Here is a 24,026-nt window from a genome sequence, read left to right as displayed (position 1 = left end):
TTTGTCCTGAATACAAAGCATTATGTTTGGGGCATATCCAACACAATACATCACTGAGTACCACTCTTCGTATTTTCAAGCATGGTGGTGGCTGTATCATGTTATGGGTATGCTTGTCATCGGCAAGGACTATGGAGTTTTATAGGATAAAAATAAAAGGAATAGAGCTAAGCACAGGCAAACTCCTAGAGGAAAACCTGGTTCAGTCTGCTTTCCTACAGACACTGGGAGACAAATCCACCTTTCAGCAAGACAATAACCTAAAACACAAGGCCAAATATACACTGGAGTTACTTACCAAGACGACATTGAATGTTCCTGTGTGGCCTGTTTACAGTTTTGACTTAAATCGGCTTTAATTTGTAAAGAATAATGGGAAGATATACATTTACATTTTAGTCATTTAGCAGACGCTCTTATCCAGAGCGACTTACAGGAGCAATTAGGGTTAAGTGCCTTGCTCAAGGGCACATTTACGTCATTTAGCAGATGCTCTAGTCCAGAGCGACTCACAAATTGATGCATTCACCCTATAGCCAGTGGGATAACCACTTTACAATTTTTTTATTTTATTTTTTTTGGGGGGGTAGAAGGATTACTTTATCAAAGTATTGTACAATCCAGGTGTGCAAAGCTCTTAGAGACTTACCCAGAAAGTCTCACAGCTGTTATCACTTCCAAAGGTGATTCTAACATGTATTGACTCAGGGGGTTGAATACTTATCTAATCAAAATACATTAGTGTTTTATTTTCCATTAATAAAATAAAAAAAGTTCAAATTTTTCTTCCACTTTGACATTACAGAGTATTTTGTGTATGTTGTTGACAAAAAATGACAATTAAATCAGTTTTAATCCCACTTTGTAACATAACAAAATGTGGAAAAAGTCAAGGGGTGTGAATACTTTCTGAAGGCACTGTTGTTCTATTTAAGCGAGAGAATAACTGCATCAATGATTGCGAATGACACAATGCGACTCAATAAGAATGAGCTGAGACGATCCCTTGACTCCCTTACTTTCTGCAATATTTCTGTCTCTGACTCAGTTGACAGACTGCATCAGGGCCTACACTCCCATAATCTCTGTTACTCCAGAGATCTCTTTCTCATATGAGTTGGCACAGCTTCTCTTTCTCCTATTTGGATTAGCCTGTCTACAGTTTAGCAAGACAAGATGATGCTTTGTCTCTCCGCCCCTCTCCCCCACCATTTCTTACTCTCTCTCTCTCTCTCTCTCTCTCTCTCTCTCTCTCTCTCTCTCTCTCTCTCTCTCTCTCTCTCTCTCTCTCTCTCTCTCTCTCTCTCTCTCTCTCTCTCTCTCTCTCTCTCTCTCTCTCTCTCTCTCGCTCTCTCTCTCTCTCTCTCTCTCTGTGTGTCTCTCTGTCTTTTTTCTTTTGATTTTGAGTGCAGGGCCGGTCTAATTTAGAGATAATCAAACGTAATCCTTGGTTCTAGGTTTACTGACTAGGCCGGGCTTGGTCATTTATTGAAGCCTCCGCCATGGCAGATCAGGGCTGGGGTTATCAGCAGAGCACATGAGTGACTGCCGCACCGCACTGCACCACCAAGCAGCAGACAGTGTTAATGGGACGCATTTCAAGCCTCTGACTCATAGATTGTGTCCCAAATGGCACCCTATTCCCTATGTAGTGACATATTCCCAATAGGGCTCTGGTCAAAAGAAGTGCACTAGGTAGGGAATAGTGTGCCATTTTGGATGTGGAAATACTTTGGGCTTCCAACTGCAAGGGGCTTGTCAGGAGGAAGCAGTGTTGGAGGATATGTGTAGGAAGTTCAGCGCTATCCAAGGTCATCTGCTGTATAACTGTAGCCAGATTTAAGAGGAGTTGGGGAAACCTGGTGCTCTGTCTATACTCTCCTCCCTCCACATTTGTGTTAATCTAATGACATTCCTCTCATTTTTCATAAGGTATAGCATATTTTTGGATATGTGTAAGATATAGTGATGCTCTCACTCTGGTTTATGTGGCAGTGGATAACGAATGAAAGGGATAGCACTCAAATGAAATAAACTGTTACTCAGGCAACAGCAAGATGGTGCTTCATGTATCAAGCTGATTTTTTGTGGATTCGTGAAGGTCAGCAATTCTCCACCCCGCTGTGCTATTCACCCAGCTAGCACATTTGATTCCTTGGAAGTTGTGGGAACGTACCTTTTGGTTTCCCATTGGTTCTGCGAACAAAGCCATACATTTCCTGACTGGTAAAATGTTTTTTAAACATTCTGAGAACGAAAGTGAACATTTCGCCTGTTCTGGGAACATACATTTTTTGGTTGCAGGGAGGTTGTTCCCTGAAGGTTTTCCTGGGATTTTTATTAACGTTTTAATAAAACCACTAGTTTAGTTTGGGTTAACTGTTTTGAACTCCAAGCACAGATAGGACTCAAGGAAATTAATTTACTTAGGCATTAATCATGCAAACACATTTGAGATTCAAACCTATGATCTTCTGTTATCTATTCATGGTTTGTGTCCACTGCGCCACCAGGATGGAGATAGCATCCCATGTTTTTTTTAAACTCATACAAAGTTGTTTATTTGTCTATTCAAACAGATCCCATTTCAAAGGAAGCAAGCACTCCTTAAGATCAGGTGTGGAAATTAGTGTGCACGGCCAACACATCTGAACACACTTTACAAGCTAGAGGATAGAGTTTTCTTGATGCTGAGAACAGAACGTATACTTAATGTATATATAACATTCTTAGAACGTAATAAATGAGTTTTATTGTGGTTTTTATGGAAAGTTTTCTTAGCGTTCTTGGAACAATTTTAGAACATGACTTTAAATAGAACCATGAGGAAACCTGTAGGAAACGTTATGTTGAAGTACTGAAATTCCCACAGAAGAATGTTGTTTCTTAAAGTTCTCGGAACAAAGTGAGAACATTCCCACTGTCAAAACAGTTGGAGAACGGTCCTAGAACATTACCAAAATGTGTATTAAATGTAACCATGTTTAGGGCTGTTACGGTGACCGTATTACCGCCACACCGGCGGTCACGAGTCATGACGGCAGTCAAATTCCACGTGACCGTTTAGTCATGGTAATTAGGCTTCTCCAAGCTCTGATGCTGCTGATGGTCATTAGTAGCCTACCAAACTTGCTAACTGCCTGATACTCAGCACGCTATTGTCCCTCTAATCACTCGGACATCAATGCAAATGTTTTTTCGAAAATCTAATCAAATACTTAATGAGAGCCCATGAGCTCATGTTTCGCAACATTTCTATAGGCTATGCAATTGCGTGAGAAAACAGAGTTTTGTTGGCCTCTATCAAAAGAGGAGGATCTCATCAGCTTTATATACAGTGGGGAGAACACGTATTTGATACACTGCCAATTTTGCAGGTTTTCCTACTTACGAAGCATGTAGAGGTCTGTAATTTTTATCATAGGTACACTTCAACTGTGAGAGATGGAATCTTTTTCATTTGAAGTTAAAGTGTACTGTTAGCTAGCTGGCTAACGTTAGCTGACTGCCTCGCTAGCTAACGTTAAGTGTATGATCTATGTAGTAATAGTATTCGTATCTCAGAGCTTTTTGCTTTGCTAGTTTTAGCCTAATGTTAGCTAGCTAACATTGAATCTGGTTGGTTAGCTACCTGCAGATTATGGTTAATTGTTTAGCTAGCTAGCTACATGTCTTAACAAAAGACTCCACTATGCAAGTATCCATTTCAATAGAGCGAGTAAAATGGTCAGTGAGCTGTTCTCTCATTTTGTGTCTGGAAGGACAGTGGGGAGAACAAGTATTTAATACACTGCCGATTTTGCAGGTTTTCCTACTTACAAAGCATGTAGAGGTCTGTCATTTTTATCATAGGTACACTTCAGCTGTGAGAGACAGAATCTAAAACAAAAATCCAGAAAATCACATTGTATGATTTTTAAGTAATTCATTTGCATTTTATTGCATGACATAAGTATTTGATACATCAGAAAAGCAGAACTTAATATTTGGTACAGAAACCTTTGTTTGCAATTACAGAGATCATACGTTTCCTGTAGGTCTTGACCAGGTTTGCACACACTGCAGCAGGGATTTTGGCCCACTCCTCCATACAGACCTTCTCCAGATCCTTCAGGTTTCGGGGCTGTCGCTGGGCAATACGGACTTTCAGCTCCCTTCAAAGATTTTCTATTGGGTTCAGGTCTGGAGACTGGCTAGGCCACTCCAGGACCTTGAGATGCTTCTTACGGAGCCACTCCTTAGTTGCCCTGGCTGTGTGTTTCGGGTCGTTGTCATGCTGGAAGACCCAGCCACGACCCATCTTCAATGCTCTTACTGAGGGAAGGAGGTTGTTGGCCAAGATCTCGCGATACATGGCCTCATCCATCCTCCCCTCAATACGGTGCAGTCGTCCTGTCCCCTTTGCAGAAAAGCATCCCCAAATAATTATATTTCCACCTCCATGCTTCACGGTTGGGATGGTGTTCTTGGGGTTGTACTCATCCTTCTTATTCCTCCAAACACGGCGAGTGGAGTTTAGACCAAAAAGCTCTATTTTTGTTTAATCAGACCACATGACCTTCTCCCATTCCTCCTCTGGATATTCCAGATGGTCATTGGCAAACTTCAGACGGGCCTGGACATGCGCTGGCTTGAGCAGGGGGTCCTTGCGTGCGCTGCAGGATTTTAATCCATGACGGCGTAGTGTGTTACTAATTGTTTTCTTTGAGACTGTGGTCCCAGCTCTCTTCAGGTAATTGATCAGGTCCTGCCGTGTAGTTCTGGGCTGATCCCTCACCTTCCTCATGATCATTAATGCCCCACGAGGTGAGATCTTGCATGGAGCCCCAGACCGAGGGTGATTGACCGTCATCTTGAACTTCTTCCATTTTCTAATAATTGCGCCAACAGTTGTTGCCTTCTCACCAAGCTGCTTGCCTATTGTCCTGTAGCCCATCCCAGCCTTGTGCAGGTCTACAATTTTATCCCTGATGTTCTTACACAGCTCTCTGGTCTTGGCCATTGTGGAGAGGTTGGAATCTGTTTGATTGAGTGTGTGGACAGGTGTCTTTTATACAGGTAATGAGTTAAAACAGGTGCAGTTAATACAGGTAATGAGTGGAGAACAGGAGGGCTTCTTAAAGAAAAACTAACAGGTCTGTGAGAGCCGGAATTCTTACTGGTTGGTAGGTGATCAAATACTTATGTCATGCAATAAAATGCAAATTAATTACTTAAAAATCATACAATGTGATTTTCTGGATTTTTGTTTTAGATTCCTTCTCTCACAGTTGAAGTGTACCTATGATAAAAAATTACAGACCTCTACATGCTTTGTAAGTAGGAAAACCTGCAAAATCGGCAGTGTATCAAATACTTGTTCTCCCCACTGTATTTATTTCTCAACTTTCCTAATATTAAGCACATTGCTTTTCTTTACAACAGGAGTGTAGCCTACCTGGCTGGCATGAAAATGAATAATGGGAAAAGCGTCCTCCATTCGGTATTTAAGTGCATAGATGACATGTTTTTTTTCCCCCCTGCCCGTGTTTCGAGATAGGTGCATGATAGTGGTCCATTCTGAATTAAAACTAATTTCACACATACAGTACCAGTAAAAATGTTGGCATACATACGCAGCGCGTGAGTTTCAAGTTTGGGGAAGATAATTTTCACCATAAAAATTCAACTTTATAATAAAAGCATTACATACATAATCGCATTTGCGGTCACTTTTGAGAATGGTGTTTTCCTGCTAACTTTGAGGAAACATTATGTTAAAGTAATGAAATAACAAGAAAATAACGTTTTTTTGTTAAGTTCCTTTAATGTGCTGAGAATGTTCCAAAGCCAAGCAGCTATTCTGCACCATTCCCAGAAAGCTGTGGGAAGGTTGTATGCAAAATAAATATAGGACAAACACACTCTCAGCTCTAAAAAACATATGGTTCTCAGAACGTTATGTGCTAGCTGGGCATAGTGTAGGTCTAAAAATGATGGTATTTTCTTTAAGTTTTACTGACTCTGTTTGTGTCCCAAAGTGCACCCTATTTCCTATACTGTGTCCTACTTTTGACCAGGGCCCATAGGGCTTTTGGAAAAAGTAGTGCTCTATATAGGGAATAGGGTGCCATTTGGGACACATTCTCTGTCAGGAACTGAGGACTGCTTTCACTTATACACTGTCAAAAGAAATAAAACAGTGAAAATAAAAAGCACTTTTCGCATTCTCTTCTAAATGTTTCAAATGCCCCCTTAGGGGCTTGGATCGTATGTGAATACACGGAACAATTAATAGATTTAGACCAAGATTATGTTAAGCACCACAATGTTCACACAAGTGCCCCTCTTTCCTATGGACCTTGAGTTTTAATCAATACAATAGTCTTCCAGTGGTTTTGCCTGCTGTTTTTCCAGCGTCCTCTGTTTTCTTTTATGGTTCTGTTTTCTTTTATGGTTTTGTACAGGGCATCTTTGTTTTTATGGGCTTCTGGTCTATCATGTACTTGCATACTTCCAGGAAACTGTACTTTTCATGTACTGTACTTTTCCTCTGATTTGTAAGTGATGTGGGGCTTCAGCATCACAAACACAGGCTGCATCCAACTTTTAGGGAACTCGACTAAACCATTCCAACGTTTCTGCAACTACCTCACCCTAACAAGCAACATTTGAAATAGGTTCTACCCTCTTGTGGCATTGAGTCAGTAACTCTTATCATGGACCCTTAGGCTCTGGTCAAAAGTAGTACACTAAATAGTGAATAATAGGGTGTTATTTTGGAGTCCAATATTTCCAGCCCACTTCCTCATCATCATAACTAGAATATCATCTTGGTGTTGAGTGACTGCTGAGACATCACGAGACTGATGGTACGTCCCAAATGGCACCCTATTCCCTATTTAGTGCACTACTTTTGACCAGCGTCGTAAGGGCTATATAGGGAATAATCAAGAAGTGACACTCCTGTCAAGGCATTGTATCCTCAGACAGATAATATCTTCTATGTATCTCTTCTAATATCTCTTCTATTCTCAACCCTTTCCATGTTCGTGTGACAACGTTTTACTATGTTCAAGCCAGGCTACTTTTAGACTCCTGCTTATTCCTGTGGATGCAGCAACTCTAATCAGTCAGGGGAAAACAAGTGTTGTCTGCTCAGCCACTGACATGTTTATTAAACATTCCTGTACACCACACGCAATCAGAGGACCCTTCCCATCTCCTACTATACACACACACACACACACACAGGCAAGTGCACGCACGCACGCACACACACACAAACACAGCCACCCACCCACCCACACACACTCACATGCAACTAGACACAGACAAGCAGGCAAGCAAACGCGATCAAGACAGGGAGGTTACACTTGAGGACAACACTGGGTAACAATATAATTGAAGTGGGGCAGGACAGGCAAGCTTTGGTTTCCCATTCCCTCAAATGACCATAGAAAGAGTTATTAGAAAAGGGAATAAAAAAAACAGACCTGGGTTCAAATAGTATTTGAAATCTTTCAAATATGTAAAGTGTTTGCTCTAGCCTGCCTAGAGTGCCAGATGGGCGGGGTTTACAGTTTTGGGAGTATTCTATTGGTTCCATTGCACCAGGCACCAAGCTCAATTGCACAGAGAAAGTATTTGAAATAATTTAGAATAGTGCCTGAACCCAGGTCTGCCAGAGAATGGTGAAAGCCACTGCCACAGGGTGCTGCTGTGCTCTGCTCTGTTTCAGCCAGATGCTGTTTGCTTATATCCACAGGGACACGCAACACAAATCCACACAGATGATCTCATCCTATGACTTCTCATCTATTCATTAACATCTCGCACTGTAAATTCTGCCGTGCTGGGTATTCTGCCGACCATGTTAAGTCACGCAACTGTTTCAATGGGACTCTAGAGGGGAGTTATGCGAAGTTCACAGCACTTTTTGGCTTCCCTTTGCACTGCACATTTGGCTTCTTTCTCATTGACTGCCGTCGAGATATACAGTGAGGGAAAAAAGTATTTGATCCCCTGCTGATTTTGTACGTTTGCCCACTGACAAAGACATGATCAGTCTATAATTTTAATGGTAGGTTTATTTGAACAGTGAGAGACAGAATAACAACAACAAAAAAATCCAGAAAAACGCATGTCAAAAATGTTATAAATTGATTTGCATTTTAATGAGGGAAATAAGTATTTGACCCCTCTGCAAAATATGACTTAGTACTTGGTGGAAAAACCCTTGTTGGCAATCACAGAGGTCAGACGTTTATTGTAGTTGGCCACCTGGTTTGCACACATCTCAGGAGGGATTTTGTCCCACTCCTCTTTGCAGATCTTCTCCAAGTCATTAAGGTTTCGAGGCTGACGTTTGGCAACTCGAACCTTCAGCTCCCTCCACATATTTTCTATGGGATTAAGGTCTGGAGACTGGCTAGGCCACTCCAGGACCTTAATGTGCTTCTTCTTGAGCCACTGCTTTGTTGCCTTGGCCGTGTGTTTTGGGTCATTGTCATGCTGGAATACCCATCCACGACCCATGTTCAATGCCCTGGCTGAGGGAAGGAGGTTCTCACCCAAGATTTGACGGTACATGGCCCCGTCCATCGTCCGTTTGATGCGGTGAAGTTGTCCTGTCCCCTTAGCCAAAAAACACCCCCAAAGCATAATGTTTCCAACTCCATGTTTGACAGTGGGGATGGTGTACTTGGGGTCATAGGCAGCATTCCTCCTCCTCCAAACACGGCGAGTTGAGTTGATGCCAAAGAGCTCGATTTTGGTCTCATCTGACCACAACACTTTCACCCAGTTCTCCTCTGAATCATTCAGATGTTCATTGGCAAACTACAGACGGGCCTGTATATGTGCTTTCTTGAGCAGGGGGACCTTGTGGGCGCTGCAGAATTTCAGTCCTTCACGGCGTAGTGTGTTACCAATTGTTTTCTTGGTGACTATGGTCCCAGCTGCCTTGAGATCATTGACAAGATCCTCCCGTGTAGTTCTGGGCTGATTCTTCACCGTTCTCATGATCATTGCAACTCCATGAGGTGAGATCTTGCATGGAGCCCCAGGCCGAGGGAGATTGACAGTTCTTTTGTGTTTCTTCCATTTGTGAATAATTGCACCAACTGTTGTAACCTTCTCACCAAGATGCTTGGCGATGGTCTTGTAGCCCATTCCAGCCTTGTGTAGGTCTACAATCTTGTCCCTGACATCCTTGGAGAGCTCTTTGGTCTTGGCCATGGTGGAGAGTTTGGAATCTGATTGATTGATTGCTTCTGTGGACAGGTGTCTTTTATACAGGTAACAAGCTGAGATTAGGAGCACTCCCTTTAAGAGTGTGCTCCTAATCTCAGCTTGTTACCTGTATAAAAGACACCTGGGAGCCAGAAATCTTTCTGATTGAGAGGGGGTCAAATACTTATTTCCCTCATTAAAATGCAAATAAATGTATAACATTTTTGACATGCGTTTTTCTGGATTTTTTTGTTGTTATTCTGTCTCTCACTGTTCAAATAAACCTACCATTAAAATTATAGACTGATCATTTATTTGTCAGTGGGCAAACATACAAAATCAGCAGGGGATCAAATACTTTTTTCCCTCACTGTATAACTTAAAATGAAAGTATTACCAGGATAAGTAAAAGCCCAGCAACATGAGAGAATGACGCTAGTCGATATTTCAGAGACCTCTGTTACCCTCCATAGAGCTGCCGCTTTCAAGGAGCGGGACTCTAACCCGGACGCTTATAAGGAATCCCGCTATGCCCTCCAACGAACCATCAAACAGGCAAAGAGTCAATACAGGACTACGATTGAATTGTACTACACCGGCTCTGACGCTCGTCGGATGTGGCAGGCCTTGAAAACTATTACAGACTACAAAGGGAAGCACGGCCGCGAGCTGCCCAGTGACACAAGCCTACCAGACGAGCTAAATCACTTCTATGCTCGCTTCGAGGCAAGCAACACTGAAGCATGCATGAGAGCATCAGCTGTTCCGGATGACTATGTGATCACGCTCTCCGTAGCCGATGTGAGTAAGACTTTTAAGCAGGTCAACATTCACAAGGCCGCAGGGCCAGACGTGTACTCCGAGCATGCGCTGACCAACTGGCAAGTGTCTTCACTGAAATGTTCAACATGTCCCTGACTGAGTCTGTAATATCAACATCTTTCAAGCAGACCACCATAGTCCCTGTGCCCAAAGACAGTAAGATAACCTGCCTAAATGACTCCAGACCCGTAGCACTCACGTCTCTAGCCATGAAGTGCTTTTAAAGGCTGGTCATGGCTCACATCAACATCATTATCCCAGAAACCCTAAACCCACTCCAATTTGCATACCGCCCCAACAGATCCACAGATGATGCAATCTCTATTGCACTCCACACTGCCCTTTCCCACCTGGACAAGAGGAACACCTACGTGAGAATGCTATTCATTGACTACAGCTCAGCGTTCAACACCATAGTGCCCTCAAAGCTCATCACTAAGCTAAGGACCCTGGGACTAAACACCTCCCTCTGCAACTGGATCCTGGCCCCCAGGTGGTAAGGGTAGGTAACAACACATCTGCCACGCTGATCCTCAACACGGGGGCCCCTCAGGTGTGCGTGCTCAGTCCCCTCCTGTACTCCCTATTCACCCATGACTGCATGGCCAGGCACGACTCCAACACCATCATTAAGTTTGCCAACGACACAACAGTGGTAGGCCTGATCACCGACAACGATGAGACAGCCTATAGGGAGGAGGTCAGAGACCTGGCCATGTGGTACCAGGATAACAACCTCTCCGTCAACATGATCAAGACAAAAGAGATGATTGTGGACTACAGGAAAAAAAAGACGACTGAGCACGCCCCCATTCTCATCGACGGGCTGTGGTGGAACAGGTTGAGAGCTTTAAGTTCCTTGGTGTCCACATCACCAACAAACTATCATGGTCCAAACACACCAAGACAGTCGTGAATAGGGCACGACAAAGCCTATTCCCCCTTTAGGAGACCTCAGATCCTCAAAAAGTTATACAGCTGCACCATCGAGAGAGCATCCTGACTGGTTGCATCACCGCCTGGTATGGCAGCTGCTCGGCCTCCGACCGCAAGGCACTACAGAGGGTAGTGTGTACGGCCCAGTACATCACTGGGGCCAAGCTTCCTGCCATCCATGACCTCTATATCAGGCAGTGTCAGAGGAAGGCCCTAAAAATTGTCAAAAACTCCAGCCACCCTAGTCATAGACTGTTCTCTCTGCTACCGCACGGCAAGCGGTACCGGAGCGCCAAGTCTAGGTCCAAAAGGACAGCTTCTACCCCCAAGCCATAAGACTTCTGAACAGCTAATCATGGCTACCCAGACTATTTGCACTGCCCCCCACCCCATCCCCCTCTTTTACGCTGCTGCTACTCTGTTTATTATTTATGCATAGTCACTTTAACTCTACCCACATTTACATATTACCTCAATTACCTCGACTAGACGCACATTGACTCTGTACCGGTACCCCCCTGTATATAGCCTCCCTACTGTTATTTTATTTTACTGCTGCTCTTTAGTTATTTGCTTTTATTTTTTACTGCATTGTTGGTTAAGGGCTTGTAAGTAAGCATTTCACTGTAATGTCTACACCTGTTGAATTCGGCGCATGTGGCAAATAAAATTTGATTTGATTTGATTTAGTTTGGATGAAACAGTTCACAAAACCTCCTCTTCCTCCTTGAAGATGGACTGCTGTCCTGATATAGGGTGACAGAGTGACAGTGGTGTATCTGCCCCTGGAGCCCACACATGCCTGTCTCCTGTACATATAGGCGTGAGTCTTGTCTCCTTTGGAGCTAGGAGGGGAGGGCAGGAACATGGGCTGATCAGAACATTGGTTAACATGATGTCTTTCTGTGTGTCTTGTGTACAGGTGATGGACTGGATAGAGAACCACGGAGAGGCATTCCTCAGCAAACACACAGGCGTGGGCAAGTCCCTCCACCGCGCCAGGGCACTACAGAAACGGCACGACGACTTTGAGGAGGTGGCACAGGTGAGAGTACCACTATGTGTACCAATGAGGACATTTTAATAGTGTTAATAGTTTGCCATTGGTCATATCCTGATGGGAATCTCCTCCCCACATTGTTGAGTTGGCTCCGGGGTGAGTTCCCCGTAGGTACAGATCTAGGATCAGCCTCCCCTCTCCCAATCCTAACCTTAACCAGTAGTGGGGGAAATGCAAAACTGACCCAAGATCAATGTGTATGGGAAACTTCCCGCTACTCTGTTGAGGCTGTGGATGGCATTTTTAGATTGAAATGCCTCATCAACTGTAGCCTGGGTACCAGTCTCTTTAGCGATCTTCAAATATGAACATTCATTAATGAGCTTGAGGAGATCAGAGGATTTGATCCTGATTCGATAACCCTCACAGCTATCATCCAATCACAATGTTAATGCGAATTAGACTGATAGGAAAATGTTCTAACTTAATTCATGCATTTGATTGGAAACATTAGGCATTCTGACATAATACATTTCATTGTGAACATACATATTGGGCACTGTGATGAGGTGATGAAGGAGTCAGGCGCAGGAGGGTAAATCACAGAATAACAGGCTTTATTCCGCAACCACAGAGTTACGCAGGAACGCGTCAAAACACTTCAGTGCGCAAAACAGGCGCACTGTAAAATACAAGGCACACGGGAAAATATCCCGTCGGCAGTGGCTAGAAGGCCGGTGACGACGACCGCCGAAGCCTGCCCGAACAAGGAGAGGAGGCAGCTTCGGAGGAAGTCGTGACAGTACCCCCCCCTTTGACGGACAACAGCCAACAGCTCCCGATCACCAACGTCGTAGTTCTGCTCTGCCGGGCTAAGCTTCTTGGAGAAGAAGGCACAGGGACGGAGCTTGGGTGGCATGCCCGAGCGTTGAGATAGGACAGCGCCTATCCCTACCTCGGACGCATCCACCTCCACTACGAACGGTAGTGATGGATCTGGATGGGCCAGTACCGGGGCTGAGGTGGACAGGACCCTCAGGTTGAGGCCCTGTCAGCCTCAGCAGACCAGCGGAGCCGGCACGGCCCTCCCTTCAACAGTGATGTGATGGGAGCTGCGACCTTGCCAAAGCCCGGAATCAACCTCCGATAGTAGTTGGCAAAGCCTATAAAGCGCTGCACCTCCTTAACCGTGGTTGGAGTTGGCCAATTACGCACGGCTGAAATGCGATCTCCCTCCATCTCCGCACCTGACGTGGTAATGCGGTATCTGAGGAAGGAGACGGACTGCTGGGAAAACAGACACTTTTCTGTCTTGGCATAAAGGTAATGTTCCAACAGTCGGGCCAGCACTTTGCGAACCAGGGACACATGCTCGGCGCGTGTAGCGGAATACACCAGAATGTCATTGATGTAGACCACTACACCACGACCAAGCATGTCCCGAAACACCTTGTTCACAAAGGACTGGAAGACGGATGGAGCATTCATCAAACTGTAAGGCATCACCAGGTATTTGTAATGCCCCGTGGTTGTGCTGAATGCTGTCTTCCACAGGCGTTGGACGACCTGGAGAACCTGATCCATCGCTTCTCCAAAGCTGGCTAGCATATCAGAATGCTCCCGGACCCGTGCCTCGACTCCAGGCAGGTGCTCCTCTCCGGCTGACTCCATGTTCGGGTGTGTGATTCTGTGATGAGGTGATGTTGAAGGAGTCAGGTGCAGGAGTGTAAATCACAGAATAACAGGCTTTATTCCGCAACCATAGAGTTACGCAGGAACGCGTCAAAACACTCCAGTCCGCAAAAACGCTGCACTGGAAAATATCCCGGAGATACAAAATACAAGGAGCAATCACACACAAATCACACACAAAGACAAGGGGGCAGAGGGAACACTTATACAGGTACTGATGAGGGGATATGAACCAGGTGTGTATAATAAACAAGACAAAACAAATGGAATGATGAGATGAGGAGCGGCAGTGGCTATAAAGCCGGTGACGACGACCGCAGAAGCCTGCCCGAACAAGGAGAGGAGGCAGCTTCGGAGGAAGTCGTGACAGGCACTGGGAGAACAGTTTATTGCATTTCTACCACCAGCCAATGTGATCACATTACACCAGAGAAGTTCTTGCCATTCAAACTTCCATGGCAGTTCATTGTGAACGCTGTAGCCTATTTTATATCCAGCAAGTAAGAGCAAGGTGCTTCTTTCCTCGAATATATACAGTATATATATATATATATTTCATTGCTCAAAATAAGGGACCAAACTATATCGCTACTTCTGGGACATGCATTGGGCTAGGCTACTGGTTCAAGAGCTATAAGAGGAATAGAGAGAGGAAGACAGAGAGGCCAGTGGAGATGCCAGCCGAGATGCATGAATTGTGCAAGAAGGGAACAGATTATGTACGTTAGAAGTTAATTCATAGGCTGGTGTATTAATCCACCATTCGTATGCTAGCCTATATATTAAGCCTACCGTACTACAGTGAATTTAGACGACCGCCACCTGTGCTATGCAAGCCAGAGACAAAACAATATTTTTTTCTGACGCACATTTTGTGCCAATGAATTAAAGTTGAACATCGCCAAATGCGTCAGTTGAATTAAATGTGCAATAAAAAAGTATAGTGCCTAGGCCTATTTAATGAAAGACTGGCTGTTGACGTAGGCAACAGATCACAAAGCAGGGAATCCCTATTCCCCACTGAGCTCATTTTTGGAAATGGCAAGTTCACTTTCTCATCCATAAACACATATCAAATACGGTGTCCAGCAGCTCACATCAGCAGGATGTGGGGCCTTTTCATTAGGAGGGGCATCTACTGTGGATTGCTAAATTAATAATTATGATCACATTTCCTCAGTTTAAATATTAGACCTATGGGGACACCTATAGCCTACTTTTGGCAGCCAAGCATGAGTGATCATTGTAGCCTTTGATCGTCTAGATGTTGAAATATCGTCATGCCTAGAATAAAAACCACCAGGCTTCCGTCATAGACTCAATTGAATGAAAAAAATTCAGAATGGCATGTTTTGAATCCCGTGCAAATCTTCCTCTGGAATAATTCACATGCTTGGATAATAATTACATAACCAACTTATCTAGTAATACTGTAGCTGTCTCTCTCTCCCCCTTCAAACTTTCCTTGTCAATTCATTTGATTGGCAACATTATTTTAGCATTAAGCTATGCTATAATATAGCCTAGACCTACTTTCTGATGGACTACAGCCTAGATTTGAAGGTGAGCCTAGGTTTGAATACGTTTTTAGGAAAGGAGAAGTGTGATTTGTGTGTGTCTGAGGTGCGCTGGTGGCTTTGATTGATGTGTGTGTGTGTGTGTGTGTGTGTGTGTGTGTGTGTGTGTGTGTGTGTGTGTGTGAGTTCGCTAATTCTCTCTATGTCCATTCAGAAAGTTTCCTAAAGTAGCCTGTCTGGACTCCATCTCTTAATAAGAGAGGAGGGACAAATAATATGAGCATAATATTATTTTTTAAATGTAAGCAATTCATGATGATCAGCATATGTGCGAGGAATGACGACAGGTGCCAGTTTTGCGTTTCTTTCCTCTCATTAATGGGATGCAAATGAAGCAAACGTAGCTCGATTGTAGGCTAATATTTTCCATATCATTATTTCTCTCTCATTACGGAGTCCTCTCTAGCCACTTTGAACAGCATGATCTTGCATTGACACTGCCTTCTCACAAGGGAATTACCACAGCAGGTCGTAACGGTATTGTTTGTTGTTGTTCTTAAAATTATAATTCTATATTGCACCATATTTGCGAGCACCACATATTCCACAACGTTGTCATGGAAAATATTAATGTTGTTGTTTCCTACTACCAATCAGCAACTGCGCCGTAAATCCAGCTGCATATTGAACGTTGAGATTGCCAAAAGACCGGTCTCTTTGGCAATGACAAGGAGTGGCAAGGAGTGGAATGTTAGCTAAAGAGACTCGTACTCAGGCTACATCAACTGTACAATGTCAAGGAAGACTGGGTTTTCTGCAGTGTTGTACTAGACTTGAACCCTGTAAGATGTTATGTTTTTTTTTGTATAATGTCAAAGGGATACTTCAGGGTCTTGTCATTTAAGCCCTTTATCTACTTCCCCAGAGTCAGATGAACTCATGGATACCATTTTTATGTATCTGTGTGCAATTTGAAGGAAGTTGCTAACTAGCATTAGTGCAATTGCTAACTAGCATTAGCACAATGACTGGAAGTCTATGGTAACTGCAAGCATGCTAGTAGAAACCATAGACTTCCAGTCATTGTGCTAATGCTAGTTAGCATTGGCTCACGAAACTACCTCTAACTTCGTTCATACTGGATGCAGAGACATAAAAATGGTATACATGAGTTAATTTGACTCTGGGAAAGTAGATAACGGCCTTAATTGCCAAAATCCCAAAGTATCCCTTTAAGGTATCAGTGAATGAGCAGAACACCTTTCCAACAGAAGACATTGTCATTGAACTGAACAATGACACGTTGTTACAACCAAATTACTTAGGATTCTATTGTTCTTTTACAGCTGCCTATTACTAGTGTTCATATCAAATACAATTCTGCTAGTATTCGGTAAGGATGTCATTTAAACTCCAAATATCGGAATGTTAAAACATTTTGTGTTTCGTTGTGATTGACAAGTGACAGAAATGTAGTATGAATGAGAAATACTTATGGAGTTAAGAGACTCACAGACATGGAATCCAGACCTAGTTATTTTTGCATTAGTCTTTTTTTATGGGCTTGGCATGCAGGTTTAATTTTTGCAGCCTATTGTAGTTGCAGTCCATATGGGAAAGAAGGATGCCAGAAGACTTGTACCAAGCAAGAACAAGCTGGAACCAGTCCACTGTGGAAATACACTTTCACATTTGATCACAGTCAAACTGTATGATGAAAAAATGTATGCTTTAATAGGCTAAAGGACTGTAAGTTGGGGTTGCAAAATTCCGGTAATTTTCCTAAAATTCACAGGTTTTCTAGAAATCCTGGTTGGAGGACTCAGGATTTCCTGCTTACTCCCTCTAGATTCTGGAACATTTTGCAACCCTAAAAGCAGTACTTGTGAGAGAGTACAGATGTAGGATCATCATTTGAGTCAGTTTGCTACGCCAGGAAATTAATCCTGCAGCAACTGCAGGAAATGTGAATAATCAATGGCTATTTTAGTCTGAAGTCTGATTCACAATGGAAATTACAAACATCAGAAGCCTTTTTAAACCTCAAATACGCTACAAGTTTTACATTTCCTTCATTGCAGGAAAGTTCTCTTGCAACAGGTTGATCAAATTAAGAGCCTACATCTGTATCTGATACCACCCGGCTACCCAGCAAGATAGGAAATATAGGGGTTTTCAGAAAATTGAAGAATCACCAGGCACATTTCTTCCACTTTGCTAACCTCCTGAGTGTAACGGTTGCAGCATGAGCCGTGACTAGTGATAACAGCTGCCCTTAGGACTGAGTTTTAATGCTAAAAGGATGTGTAATCCTGGTATTATGGCAATATTTTTGCTCCTCTGATGATGGATTGGCTTGATTTGGGTCATACGGTTTGCCACTCTTTCAAGATGGACGACGTGTCTTTCTTCAGGGCAAGCCAAAGTCTGGGCCCTGGTCAAAACTAGTGCACTATATAGGGAATAGCATGCCATTTGGGACGCAGCCTGAGAGGCCAGTCCAGACTTAGATCTGAATATCAGACTCCACATTATTTATCCTATTTTCCACCAATTAAATTCTCTCTGGGGAAGTGTAAGAGATGAGGATGTTTAATTCACTCCTACTCCTGAAGGATGGATCAAATGGCTTACTGAATCAAATAAAGCACTTCATATTGGAATATGTTCGATTTTAGCTCATTAAAATATATAGATATGGCACCATCATCTCCCCAAGACACCTTATCAAAGGAGATTGGCACACAAGCCTTTATTTGATCTTCTACATAATATATAATCAAGCAATTTATAAGGAATACAAAAATAAAGCATCTTGTCTTAAACCTTAAACTATGACACCCTAATGACACCAAATTGAAATGTTATTAAATCTGCCTCTTTAACTGGCTCAAATATAATGCCATTGTAGATTAAAACCCCCCTAAATAGCCTGGATGACACAAATAGTGCAGCTCCCTCTAATGATTGGCCTCTGATGTATTCCGCCAACAAAACATGCGATGGGGGTATTTGCTTAGGCTGAGCCCCTCTTAATAAGATGAGAGAGAGAGAGAGAGATAGAGAGAGAGGGCGAAAGAGAGAGAGGGCACGAAAGAGAGAGAGGGCGAGAAAGAGAGAGAGGGCGAAAGAGAGAGAGGGCGAAAGAGAGAGAGGGCTGAAAAGAGAGATGGAGGAAGTGAAAGGGTAAAAAACAGAGATAGGACGAACGAGAAAGGCAAAGATTTAAGACAGGACACAGTAGAAGTGAGTGTCATGCCTAGGGCTAACACCATGTATTGGAGGATGGATGACTTTGGGCTTGACTACAGTCTAAATCTACTGTTCAGAATCATACTTCTCCACTTCTGAAAGAAGAGTTGTGCATCACCGTTTATAGCCTCGAGACAAAGTAGTCCTTGGTACAGTGAGGGAAAAAAGTATTTGATCCCCTGCTGATTTTGTACGTTTGCCCACTGACAAAGACATGATCAGTCTATAATTTTAATGGTAGGTTTATTTGAACAGTGAGACAGAATAACAACAAAAAAATCCAGAAAAACGCATGTCAAAAATGTTAAAAATTGATTTGCATTTTAATGAGGGAAATAAGTATTTGACCCCTCTGCAAAACATGACTTAGTACTTGGTGGCAAAACCCTTGTTGGCAATCACAGAGGTCAGACGTTTCTTGTAGTTGGCCACCAGGTTTGCACACATCTCAGGAGGGATTTTGTCCCACTCCTCTTTGCAGATCTTCTCCAAGTCATTAAGGTTTTGAGCCTGACGTTTGGCAACTTGAACCTTCAGCTCCCTTTTCTATGGGATTAAGGTCGGGAGACTGGCTAGGCCACTCCAGGACCTTAATGTGCTTCTTCTTGAGCCACTTGTTGCCTTAGCCGTGTGTTTTGGGTCATTGTCATGCTGGAATACCCATCCACGACCCATTTTCAATGCCCTGGCTGAGGGAAGGAGGTTCTCACCCAAGATTTGACGGTACATGGCCCCGTCCATCATCCCTTTGATGCGGTGAAGTTGTCCTGTCCCCTTAGCAGAAAAACACCCCCAAAGCATAATGTTTCCACCTCCATGTTTGACGGTGGGGATGGTGTTCTTGTGGTCATAGGCAGCATTCCTCCTCCTCCAAACACGGCGAGTTGAGTTGATGCGAAAGAGCTCGATTTTGGTCTCATCTGACCACAACACTTTCACCCAGTTCTCCTCTGAATCATTCAGATGTTCATTGGCAAACTTCAGACGGGCCTGTATATGTGCTTTCTTGAGCAGGGGGTCCTTGCGGGCGCTGCAGGATTTCAGTCCTTCACGGCGTAGTGTGTTACCAATTGTTGTGTTACCAATTGTTTTCTTGGTGACTATGGTCCCAGCTGCCTTGAGATCATTGACAAGATCCTCCTGTGTAGTTCTGGGCTGATTCCTCACCGTTCTCATGATCATTGCAACTCCACGAGGTGAGATCTTGCATGGAGCCCCAGGCCGAGGGAGATTGACAGTGCTTTTGTGTTTCTTCCATTTGCGAATAATCGCACCAACTGTTGTCACCTTCTCAACAAGCTGCTTGGCGATGGTCTTGTAGCCCATTCCAGCCTTGTGTAGGTCTACAATCTTGTCCCTGACATCCTTGGAGAGCTCTTTGGTATTGGCCATGGTGGAGAGTTTGGAATCTGATTGATTGATTGCTTCTGTGGACAGGTGTCTTTTATACAGGTAACAAGCTGAGATTAGGAGCACTCCCTTTAAGAGTGTGCTCCTAATCTCAGCTCGTTACCTGTATAAAAGATACCTAGGAGCCAGAAATCTTTCTAATTGAGAGGGGGTCAAATACTTATTTCCCTCATTAAAATGCAAATCAATTTATAACATTTTTGACATGCATTTTTCTGGATTGTTTTGTTGTTATTCTGTGTCTCACTGTTCAAATAAACCTACCATTAGAATTATAGACTGATCATTTCTTTGTCAGTGGGCAAACGTACAAAATCAGCAGGGGATCAAATACTTTTTTCCCTCACAATCAGATTCCATTTGAGTCCACTGTCCACACCGTGCCCAAACAGACAAATGTAAATAATCCGGGTGGCCATTTGATTAATTGTTCAGCAGTCTCATGGCTTGGGGGTAGAAGCTGTTAAGGAGCCTTTTGGTCCTAGACTTGGTGCTTGCCGTGTGGTAGCAGAGAGAACAGTCTATGACTTGGGTGACTCGAGTCTTTGACAATTTTTGGGGCGGTCCTCTGACACCGCCTAGTATATACAGTACCAGTCAAAAGTTTGGACACACCTACTCATTCAACGGTTTTTCTTTATTTTTACTATTTTCTACATTGTAGAATTATAGTGAAGACATCAAAACTAGGAAATAACACATATGGAATAATATAGTAACCAAAACAGTGTTAAACAAATCAAAATATATTTTATATTTGAGATTCTTCAAATAGCCACACTTTGCCTTGACGACAGCTTTGCACACTCTTGGCATTCTCTCAACCAGCTTCACCTGGAATGCTTTTCCAATGGTCTTGAAGGAGTTCCCACATATGCTGAGCACTTGTTTGCTGCTTTTCTTTCACTCTGCCGTCCGACTCATCCCAAACCATCTCAATTGGGTGGAGGTAGGGGTATTGTGGAGGCCAGGTCATCTGATGCAGCACTCCATCACTCTCCTTCTTGGTAAAATAGCCCTTACACAGCCTGGGTCATTGTCCTGTTGAAAAACCAATGATAGTCCACTAAGCAAAAAACCCCAGATGAGATGGCGTATCGTGCAGAATGCTGTGGTAGCCATGATGGTTAAGTATGCCTTGAATTCTAAATAAATCACAGACAGTGTCACCAGCAAAGCACCCCCACACCATAACACCTCCTCTTCCATGCTTTACGGTGTGAACCACACATGCGGAGATCATCCGTTCACCCACACCGTGCCACACAAAGACACGCCGGTTGGAACCAAAAATCTCAAATTTGGACTCCAGACCAAAGGACACATTTCCATCGGTCTAATGTCCATTGCTGGTATTTCTTGGCCCAAGCAGGTCTCTTCTTCTTATTGGTGTCCTTTAGAAGTGGTTTCTTTGCAGCAATTCAACCATGAAGGCCTGATTCACACAGTCCCCTCTGAACAGTTGATGTTGAGATGTGTCTGTGTCTGTGACTTGAACTCTGAAGCATTTATTTGGGCTGCAATTTCTGAGGCTGGTAACTCTAATGAACTTATCCTCTGCAGCAGAGGTAACTCTGGGTCTTCCATACCTGTGGAGTTCCTGTGGTTTTTCCGACTGCACTTGAAGAAACTTTCAAAGTTCTTGACATTTTCCGTATTGACTGACCTTCATGTCTTAAAGTAATGATGGACTGTCATTTCTATTTGCTCATTTGAGCTGTTCTGGCCATAATATGGACTTGGTCTTTTACCAAATAGGGCTAACTTCTGTATACCCCCCCTACCTTGTCACAACACAACTGATTGGCTCAAACGCATTAAGAAGGAAAGAAATTCTACAAATTAACTTTTAAGAAGGCACACCTGTTAATTGAAATGCATTCCAAGAGTGTGCAAAACTGTCATCAAGGCAAAGGGTGGCTAGTTGAAGAATCTCAATGTTTAACACTGTTTTGGTTACTACATGATTTCATATGTGTTATTTCATAGTTTTGATGTCTTCACTATTTATCTACAATGTAGAAAATAGTAAAAATCAAGAAAAACCCTTGAATGAGTAGGTGTCCAAACTTTTGACTGGTACTGTAGGTCCTCGTTGGCAGGAAGCTTGGCCCCAGTGATGTACTGGGCCGTACGCACTACCCTCTGTAGCACCTTACGGTCAGATGCCGTGCAGTTGCCATACCAGGCGGTGATGCAACCGGTCAGGATGCTCTCGATGGTGCAGCTGTATAACTTTTTGAGAATCTGGGGACCCATGCCAAATCTTTTTAGTCTCCTGAGGGGGAAAAGGTGTTGTCGTGCCCTCTTCACGACTGTTTTGGTGTGTTTGGACCATGATAGTTTGTTGGTAATGTGGACACCAACTCTCGACCCGCTCCACTACAGCCCCGTCGATGTTAATAAGGGCCTGTTCGGCCCGCCTTTTCCTGTAGTCCACGATGAGCTCCTTTGTCTTGCTCACATTGAGGGAGAGGTTGTTGTCCTGGCACCACACTGCCAGGTCTCTGACCTCCTCCCTATAGGCTGTATCATCGTTGTCGGTGATCAGGCCTTCCACTGTTGTGTCGTCAGCAAACTTAATGATGGTGTTGGAGTTGTGTTTGGCCGCACAGTCATGGGTGAACAGGGAGTAAGCACGCACCCCTGAGGGGCCCCAGTGTTGAGGATCAGCATGGCAGACCTGTTGTTGCCTACCCTTACCACCAGGGGGAGGCCCGTCAGGAAGTCCAGGATCCAGTTGCAGAGATAGGTGTTTAGTCCCAGGGTCCTGAGCTTAGTGATGAGCTTTGTGGGCACTATGGTGTTGAACGCTGAGCTGTAGTCAGTGAACAGCATTCTCACATAGGTGTTCCTTTTGTCCAGGTGGGAAAGGGCAGTGTGGAGTGCGATTGAGATTGTGTCATCTGTGGATCTGTTGGGGCGATATGCAAATTGGAGTGGGTCTAGGGTATCCGGGATGATGCTGTTGATGTGAGCCATGACCAGCCTTTCAAAGCACTTCATGGTTACCGACATGAGTGTTACATGGCGGTAATCATTTAGGCATGTTATCTTTGCTTCCTTGGGCACATGGACTATGGTGGTCTGCTTGAAACATGTAGGTATTATAGACTCGGTCAGGGAGAGGTTGAAAATGTCAGTGAAGACACTTGCCAGTTGGTCCGCACTTGCTTTGAGTACATGTCCTGGTAATCTGTCCAGCCCCACGGCTACAGAGCACGTTATCACACAGTCGTCCGGAACAGCTGGTGCTCTCATTCATGCTTCAGTGTTGCTTGCCTCGAAGCGAGTATAAAAGTCATTTAACTCGTCTGGTAGGCTCACGTCACTGGGCAGCTCGCGTCTGGGTTTCCCTTTGTAGTCCGTAATAGTTTTCAAGCCCTGCCACATCCGATGAGCATCAGAGCGGGTGTAGTAGGATTCTATCTTAATCCTGTATTGACGCTTTGCCTGTTTGATGGTTCGTCTGAGGGCGTAGCGGTATTTCTTATAAGCGTCCGGATTAGTGTCCCGCTCCTTGAAAGTGGCAGCTCTAGCCTTTAGCTTGATGCATATGTTGCCTGTAATCAATGGCTTCTCATTGGGATTTGTACGTACGGTCACTATGGAGACGACGTCGTCAATTCACTTATTGATGAAGCCGATGACTGAGGTGGTATACTCCTCAATGCCATTGGATGAGAGTCTCCCTACTCCCTAACGACCTATATCCCACAATACCTTTACTCCTCCTCTTTCTCTTCATCTTCAACATACCTTTTTTCCACTTTAATATACAGTGGGGAGAACAAGTATTTGATACACTGCCGATTTTGCAGGTTTTCCTACTTACAAAGCATGTAGAGGTCTGTAATTTTTATCATAGGTACACTTCAACTGTGAGAGACGGAATCTAAAACAAAAATCCAGAAAATCACATTGTATGATTTTTAAGTAATTAATTTGCATTTTATTGCATGACATAAGTATTTGATCACCTACCAACCAGTAAGAATTCCGGCTCTCACAGACCTGTTAGTTTTTCTTTAAGAAGCCCTCATGTTCTCCACTCATTACCTGTATTAACTGTACCTGTTTGAACTCGTTACCTGTATAAAAGACACCTGTCCACACACTCAATCAAACAGACTCCAACCTCTCCACAATGGCCAAGACCAGAGAGCTGTGTAAGGACATCAGGG

General features: G+C 43.7%; 1 protein-coding gene across 3 annotated transcripts in view; it reads left to right on the top strand.

Annotated features, from left to right (window-relative positions):
• Positions 1-24,026, top strand: part of LOC121551671 (kalirin-like) — a 359,366-nt gene that overhangs the window by 183,030 nt on the left and 152,310 nt on the right. For all 3 annotated transcript variants that reach the window (XM_041864384.2, XM_045210064.1, XM_045210062.1), the window contains exon 10: positions 11,894-12,016. In XM_041864384.2, coding sequence (XP_041720318.2) covers positions 11,894-12,016 — 123 coding nt within the window. The remainder of the gene's footprint in view (positions 1-11,893; positions 12,017-24,026) is intronic.

This window comes from Coregonus clupeaformis, chromosome 4 (assembly GCF_020615455.1).
Source record: "Coregonus clupeaformis isolate EN_2021a chromosome 4, ASM2061545v1, whole genome shotgun sequence".
Lineage (NCBI taxonomy): Eukaryota > Metazoa > Chordata > Actinopteri > Salmoniformes > Salmonidae > Coregonus > Coregonus clupeaformis.
The sequence above is the reverse complement of the archived record's forward strand: the minus strand, read 5'-3'. Positions and strand labels throughout refer to the sequence as shown.